This window comes from Calidris pugnax, unplaced genomic scaffold (genome assembly GCF_001431845.1).
Source record: "Calidris pugnax isolate Ruff unplaced genomic scaffold, ASM143184v1 scaffold135, whole genome shotgun sequence".
Classification (NCBI taxonomy): domain Eukaryota; kingdom Metazoa; phylum Chordata; class Aves; order Charadriiformes; family Scolopacidae; genus Calidris; species Calidris pugnax.
The window spans coordinates 1146920-1155054 of record NW_015090961.1 but is presented as its reverse complement, the minus strand read 5'-3'; the positions used below and the strand labels follow the sequence as shown (position 1 = coordinate 1155054).

At 51.0% G+C, this 8135-nt stretch overlaps 1 protein-coding gene across 14 annotated transcripts in view; it reads right to left on the bottom strand.

Moving 5' to 3' along the window:
* Positions 1-8135, bottom strand: part of EHMT1 (euchromatic histone-lysine N-methyltransferase 1) — a 151133-nt gene that overhangs the window by 86753 nt on the left and 56245 nt on the right. For 9 of the 14 annotated variants that reach the window (XM_014952368.1, XM_014952383.1, XM_014952379.1 and 6 more), the window contains exon 1: positions 7922-8045. The exons of 3 other annotated variants lie outside the window; for them this stretch is intronic. In XM_014952368.1, coding sequence (XP_014807854.1) covers positions 7922-8002 — 81 coding nt within the window. In that variant the 5' untranslated portion in view covers positions 8003-8045. Of the gene's footprint in view, positions 1-777; positions 890-7921; positions 8046-8135 lie in introns of those variants that run through there. 2 more of the 14 variants (XM_014952370.1, XM_014952380.1) reach the window with 2 other exon arrangements.

Here is an 8135-nt window from a genome sequence, read left to right as displayed (position 1 = left end):
ATGAAAGCTCGTATTTAAAAAAAAAAAAAAAAAAAGAAAGAAAAGAAGAGAAGAGAGAGGGGAGGAAGCCACCCCAAAATGAAAAGGACTGTTTCCTCCTGGTAAAATAACGTTTGCTCTTCCCTGCAGGCAAAGCAGAGAGCTGTAGGCTTGTCTGATGCAAGCTGGATGCAGAGGCTGTCAAGAGAGACCTGGCGAGGAGGTGCCATGTGGCCACAGGCCCTCTCCTCCCCTTTGGAAGCTCAGTCTTCGAGCAGCTCACACACCCCAGGCTTTGCTCCTCTTGCTTACAGGAGCTGCAAGCAGGGAGGGCTCCTGGGAGAATCAAATTTTCCAGAAACTTCACACTTTAAAAAAATATTTTAAAAAGCACCAACAAAAAAAAACCCAAACGAACAAAACAAAAACCCTAAATCCAACCCCCAGACAAGCCTCCCCATCCCAGAAGACACATAAAAGACCAGCCCGACGCAAGGAGACAAAGCCCGAGCTCTCCCGGAGCCCGGCGAGGTCGGATGCAGAAGTACCTGCAAAGCCCATGGCACAGCACAAGGCAAGGACCACCCCAGCACAGCCAGAGCCCGGCCAGCCTCCTCCAGCCTGCTCCCAGCCCGCCCACGGGGCAGGAAAATAAATGTACAGAGAGGCAAATAAATAAATAAATAACCCCCAGCCATGATTCCCCGAACTGCCTTCCTCCTCCTCCTCCTCTGCGAGGCTGCTCCTTCCCCAGCCCGGCTGCGGGGAGCTGGGCACGGGAGGTGGACCCCGCTGTACCTGTGGACATCTGTTGTCTTCTTCTGGTGAAGACTCAAAGAGTTGCATATTCCAGATCCTCATGAGCAGTGATTCAGTTTCTGCTCATGTGATAAAAGCTCCCTCTACAGAGTGAGCATGCCCAGAGGAGACCATTTCACTGCTCCCTCCAAGCCGCAGCCATTTCACAGAGAACCTGCCGGCTCCAGGGGCCTCCATTGGAGCGCGATTATCCCGGGCATCCCGGGGACGCACCGGTAACGCGGATCATCTGTCAACTCTCTGACAGGGTGCCAAGGCCTCAAAAAAGTGAGCGCTGGCCTGAAATAAAATGTAAAAATAAATAAATAAATAAATACATAAAGCCTTTTAAACCCTAGAGCGAGGTGTTCTGTCTCGGTGGCCTTCAAGAGTAGCCCTTGCCTGCAGGAGGAGGAGAGGTGGAGGGACAGGGAGGGACGCTGCGTGGCTCGGGGATGCTCCCGGGATGATTATATGTCCAGCTTAACGAGGCGCCCGGGCTCCGGGATGAGGGCAGACGGTTAAACTGGTTCAGTGTGCAGCTCCAACACTGCCAGTGCATCCGAGATCCCATCTGCTGAGCTGAAGGGGAGCTGGTTTTCACTCCGGGGATTAACGAGACAACCTGACCCCGTACAACCAACCCTAAAAGGGACAAGCAGGGTCATTAAGAAGAGGGGAGGGCAAAATGTGATGAGGGGGGAAAACCCTAATGAAGGGATGGAGCACTACGAGGTGCGGGAGCTCTGAGCTCAGCCCATGCCAAAGCATAGGATGCAGCTGGCCCAGCAGCAAGATAAAAGAAGAAATTTAACTTCAAAATAAAAGTAGTTCGTCTCTGTTCCACTTAACAATTAAGCATAAACTCTTGGCTACCTTCATATCTGCTCAAGCTCCCGGTAAAGCTGCCAGAGCCAGTGGCAGGAACATCTGGAAGCAGTGATGGGCTGGAGGGGGCTCAGACACCGGTGGGAGGCAGGGGCTGGGGGTCGCACCCCAGAACCTCCCACCAGGAAAGGGGAGGGGAATGGCCCCCGGGGAAGAGGCCAGAAGGAAAAGGAAACTCAGAAATGGCCTGTGGCACCACCCGCTTCTCCTTGGCTGAAGGAAAAACAGTTTTCCAAAACATCGAGAACTGGCAAGAAATTAAAAAAAAAAAAATAATAATGAAGACGAGCTGAGTAATGTTTTACGGTGGGCTGAGGAGGCAAGGAGCAGCCTGCACTGTAGGGAAGAAAAAAAGCCATCGAAATTCCTAGAGAGGTTTTGAGGAGCCCAAGGATTTTTGTGTGCATGCCCCAAAGGTGGGGGGTGAAAATTCAGGCCTGTCCCCGTCCCCTCTGCCAGGGCTCCATCCCAGCCTGCAAACATCGACACCCCACCTCTCCTCCTCATTCACCACCCCGGGAGGGCACATTCCCAAAGGAAGAGGCTGCGAGGGACCTGCCCGGGCTCCGAGGACACGGCATTTCTCTCCCTGCTCCGGAGAAGGTTCAGTACTAAACAGTTAAAACACAGGAGGCTAAATCGAGACGACTGAAATTCGTGGGGAAGGAAGATTTGAGGTGACAGCGTAAAGCAAGGATCTCTCCCTCACCCACTGGGTTTTTGTTTGATGTAAATCTCAAGTTTTAATATAGACAAAATGAGATTTTTCTATCAGAGGTGTAGAGATAACTCGTTGCAGACCAACACGAAAATCCCCAAACAAAAGCACCAAAACCCGACGACCCAGACCTGCGTTATCCACCGCATCAAAAGGTTCCTGTAAGTTCAGACCAAAGGTGGCTTTAAAACAGTTGACGCGTTGCCCTTCCTTGCAGCATGAAATTACCAAGCTTTCATTAAAAAGCCAGAAATAGAACCAAAGACACCAGGCAAAGGCGGTGGCAATGAGCTCCCGCAGCCAACATCCCCTTCCAGGGGGAGAGCAAGGAGGGGGAACCACCCCGGAGCCCCTGCACGAGGGCAGCGCTCCCCACTGCGTCCCAGCACCAGGCATGGTTTTTACTGCTGAGGTTCAATATACGCTGGGAGCAGAAGATACCAGAGACGCTTTTCACGTCCCACAACCATCCTTGAGAGCACGAAACGCTGTTTAACAAAAATAAAATATAATAAAAAGCCAGGCTGATGTGGGTACTGCAGATGCTTCAACCACCACATTGAGCAAAGCCATGGATCGGTGTCCTACCAGCATCTCTGCACCGTGCCACGTTCGCAGGGGATGCTTGTGGGTTGATTAATCAGACCTTAAATTTATGCCATCCGAAAGGAGAGCAGCTTCTGGGGCACAGGCACTGCTGCCCCTCAGCGGGGTCCATGGGGCTCGGCGTGGTGCCTCCTGCCCCATCTCCCCCATTTCTAACCAGCCCATCTCCAGGCTGCCCAAGGAAGTGTTTTTTCTACCAATGTAGGATAAGAACCAGCCCGTGCCCCATGAAACTGCCCCCTTTATTTAACCCACGGATTCTCCGGCAGTTTCCCCCCCAAGCCCAGACAGCATCGCACCCCCCTTTTCAAAACATCTTCTACCAGCGACCATAAAACTACAAGGTATTTTTATTCTGGGGCTCTCGGGCCTCCGTTCAATTCCAGGCTTGAATATCCCCTTTCAGGAATCTCACATTTTCAGGAGGACGGCAGCAGCACAACAACCTCCCTTCACAAAGGACATGGGGTTCCTCAGGGCTTTTGCTTAATTACACCATTACGTATGGCATTTTCACAGCTCCCTTGCAGAGGAAGCACAAGTGGGAGGCAAAGGGAGATTTTTTTCTTTCTATGGGAAGAACAGTATTTAGCTCTGCAAAATACAGAGGTTTTTTCCTTATTTCCATCAGGCTCCTCTTCTCCCAGACCTTCCAGTTGCTCCAATCTGAAGCTCCTTTCCAGCCTCCTCAGAAGCCATCCCAAAAAGCGCAAGAAGCTGAAGGGACTTTGGATACAATGCTGGAATCCTCATTTCCTTCTGCACTAAGAGCCGCTCCCCAGCTCCACCACAAGCTTTTACACGAATTTCCAACATTTCCTAACCAGAACGCCCATTCCCAGGACACACTGAGTGTCCTCAGCGTCCTTTGAGGGTCCCCAAACGCCCCCCTCCAGGCTCAGGGCACAGCCTGGAAGGAGCAGGCAGTCATTAATGCATGCTTCTTCAATCACAGCCTTCTCCACCTTTTTTTCCCCAAAAAAAGATTCCAAGCCATTTCCCTCCCTCCCCCGCTTTTTTCGCCAGCGAAGTTGAAAACTGCTTTTAGTTAATAGGAAACATGACATGTTCCCTGGGACGCCGTGTTGAGTACATCACACACACACCAAGGGAAAGGAAAAAAAAAAAAAAACCAAAAAGAAGAAAAAAAAAAGGAAAAGAAGATGCTGTTGCAACAGATGTGGAGATGTGAGCTCTCTGGGAGACGTTGCTGTGTTTTGATAAGAATATGCGTTGAGTATTTCATTTACAGGGCAATCCTAGGACTTTATTTAGAAGCATATTGGCCAGACAGCTGTAATTTAGAACATACTGTATTCCTAACAGTTCCCAATTATAAACTCCTTCAGCTTTAACTTATAGTAACCACGGCTCCTTCTATTTTGGAAAGCTAAAAGCACCATTTCTCCCCTTCATTCAGCTCTCGCCCATCAAGAGCTTCCACTGCACAAACGCAGCTCGAGGAGGGTCCCAAATTCAGCATCCCTCGCACATCCCGGCTCAGGGACCACACTCACCGTTTGCTCCATATTTAATTGTTGGATTTTGGGGGACGGTGGGTGGGGTGGGGACCAGCCACCAAGGGAAAGGGAGCCATCCGGGGGGGTTAGGAGCCGCCTTCTGCCAGCAAAGCCGGCTGTAAAAATGGCTGCTGACGTTCCGGCCGGCTTCTGCTGCAAGGCTGGCTGCCTAGATCCTGCCCAGGAGCCTCACGTGCACAACGTGTCCCCTGTTCTTTGACCTCACACCTTTTTTTTAATTTTTTTTTATTTTTATAAGGATTAGGGCGTTCAGGTGAAAATAATCAAGTTCTTCACTGGAGGAGAAGCGGTGCTTCACGATGCCGTTAGAGCTCTCCCCGCACCATGAGCTCGCCTACGAAATATCCCCCTTGATGGCTCCACAAGCAATTCCGCTGACATTATAAAATGTTTTGCAAGGAACAGAAGGAGCCAGCCCCGTGTCACTGCAGAGCCATCCGGGGGGGTTAGGAGCCGCCTTCTGCCAGCAAAGCCGGCTGTAAAAATGGCTGCTGACGTTCCGGCCGGCTTCTGCTGCAAGGCTGGCTGCCTAGATCCTGCCCAGGAGCCTCACGTGCACAACGTGTCCCCTGTTCTTTGACCTCACACCTTTTTTTTAATTTTTTTTTATTTTTATAAGGATTAGGGCGTTCAGGTGAAAATAATCAAGTTCTTCACTGGAGGAGAAGCGGTGCTTCACGATGCCGTTAGAGCTCTCCCCGCACCATGAGCTCGCCTACGAAATATCCCCCTTGATGGCTCCACAAGCAATTCCGCTGACATTATAAAATGTTTTGCAAGGAACAGAAGGAGCAGATGAACTCTTTAAAAAAAAAAAAAAAAACAAAAACAAAGCTCCTGCCTCCATGCAAATCTCACAATCTCACACCAGTTAAGAAGAGGGGAGAAATAAAGCAAGCGTGATGCGTGTGGGGAACTGGCTCTAAAGAGGCTGCTTTTCAGCGACTGCCATAAGGTGGCAGTGGGTCTTTAAGGCTACCTTACACCTTTCACACAAGCACAATAGGAAATGATCACCCGAGTGGTTTTCCAGCATCTGAAACTCTTTAACTCCAATTTCCTCATCGAGGGAGCCAGCCCATACATGAGAACTTGGGGCTGAGATCACCACAAGGAGGAAAAGCCACCAGGATCAATGTGTAAAGCCCCAAACGCAGCCCCCATCTGAGCCAAAGAAAATCCAGACCCTCCCCTTCCCGTGTACAATCACGACGGCATTTATTTTACATCAAGGCTTTTCTTTGTGCATTCATCCAACCACAAAGAAGCCGGCGTCCATTGAGGAGCAGGAGAGGTTCTGCATGGCCAGCAGGCCGGGGCTCCAGCAGACTGGAGCATACCAGCAGCACCAGTAAGGGAGATGGTCCCCAGCTGGGTGCAGAAGGAGCAGATGAACTCTTTAAAAAAAAAAAAAAAAACAAAAACAAAGCTCCTGCCTCCATGCAAATCTCACAATCTCACACCAGTTAAGAAGAGGGGAGAAATAAAGCAAGCGTGATGCGTGTGGGGAACTGGCTCTAAAGAGGCTGCTTTTCAGCGACTGCCATAAGGTGGCAGTGGGTCTTTAAGGCTACCTTACACCTTTCACACAAGCACAATAGGAAATGATCACCCGAGTGGTTTTCCAGCATCTGAAACTCTTTAACTCCAATTTCCTCATCGAGGGAGCCAGCCCATACATGAGAACTTGGGGCTGAGATCACCACAAGGAGGAAAAGCCACCAGGATCAATGTGTACGGCCCCAAACGCAGGCCCCCATCTGAGCCAAAGAAAATCCAAACCCTCCCCTTTAAGGAGGAAAAGCCACCAGGATCAATGTGTAAAGCCCCAAACGCAGCCCCCATCTGAGCCAAAGAAAATCCAGACCCTCCCCTTCCCGTGTACAATCACGACGGCATTTATTTTACATCAAGGCTTTTCTTTGTGCATTCATCCAACCACAAAGAAGCCGGCGTCCATTGAGGAGCAGGAGAGGTTCTGCATGGCCAGCAGGCCGGGGCTCCAGCAGACTGGAGCATACCAGCAGCACCAGTAAGGGAGATGGTCCCCAGCTGGGTGCGGGGCTGGGATGTCAAACGGGCTCAGAAGGCGCCGAGGAAGCGTTGGGTACGCAAGAAACGCGGAACCGGGCAAGAAATAAGCAAGTTACTTTAGGTACTAAAGTGACTCATCGTGCAGATTGACCCCAACTGTGTGGGACCATCACCTGGGATGGAGCAATCACATAAAAATCAGTGTTTTGCTCTCTCTCCCAGTCACCCCTTGAACCGCAATAAAAAGCAGCCCGAGTTGCCCTGAAGAAAAAGCCGGTCTGTGTCACTGCACCCAGGCTAAAGATAGACCGTGAGCACAGAGGTTTCTGTTAATAAAACAATAACTTTGCAGTACCGACGTCGTCAGGGCCTTAAGTAGAGCAAACCTCCTGCCTTACCTTCCCTACAGCTGGGCTCCAACCAGTGTGGAGACCCTGTAACACACCTCCCATGGGAGACGGGGCCCAGGCTCGTGGCCAACATCCCCCCCTGGCACCACACGAAGTCAGATTGTCCCCACACCTCCCTAATACAAACACCGAGAGCCAACGTCAACCTTTTATTGGCATTTCACCACCCAGTTTGCTCATAGGACAACGAGGCGATCAGCTCAGGCAGCACATACCAGCTGGTTGATTACAACTTCCTTCTAAAAAGCTGGCAACCATGGACCAAATCCAAAAGCCCAAGGTAGCCCAATTCTGAGTCCCCTTCCTTCCCCCAAACCCACCCGCCAACACCTTGCACCCCTGCCAGAAGCACAGAACAAAAGGAATAAACACCTCTCCATTCCCTCCTCTCCTCGCCAGTTTGGAGGACCCGATGTGGCAAGGTTTGTTTGCAATCCTTGGAATGCAAAATAAGCTCCAAAAAAAAAAAAAAAGAAAAAAAAAGGTGGGGGGAGTTTGAGTTTGACATTCTTTCACCCTCCCACAATCACAGACGGGTCTGGATTTAAGCTGCGGGGCAGGTCTGTGCCCTGCAAGGCTTCCCCATTAATAATAATTAGCGACCGAGCGGCGCAGCCCACGACGGAGACGCGATCACATGCCTTCCAATATGAAGGCACAACCCGGCAGGTCCCCGCAGCCCTCGCTGCCAGCCCCTGCTGCTGTCACTTCATGTCACCGCCCTGACAGGAGACAGGGCCCTTCTTTATATAGGTTCTCCAGTCGGGAAAGGTCAGTCCTTCTCCAACCCCTCCCCGCGGATCCGCAGGAAGCGGTTTGAAGCCATCTCGTGTCAGTGGTTTTAACTCGGCTGCTGCTTTTGAATCGATTCCAACAGTTTTTACTCCATCCGGTCTCTCCCGGTTCCCCCGGGGGCGGCAGGAAGGACTGGGCTGGGTTTGTCCTACCTCCGTCCCCGTCCGTGGGCTCCGTCCAGCTCCCGGCTCCAGGCCTATGGCTCCTCCAGCCACAAATCCATCGCGCTCCATGGGTGCAGCCTCCACCCCGGAGCATGCTCAGTTACCAGCTGAGCCTCAGCCATCTCAGAGCTTTAATGAAATGTAAGCATAAGGAAGTGTCATTAGCAAAAAAAAAAAAAGAAAAAAAAAAAAAAAAAAAAAA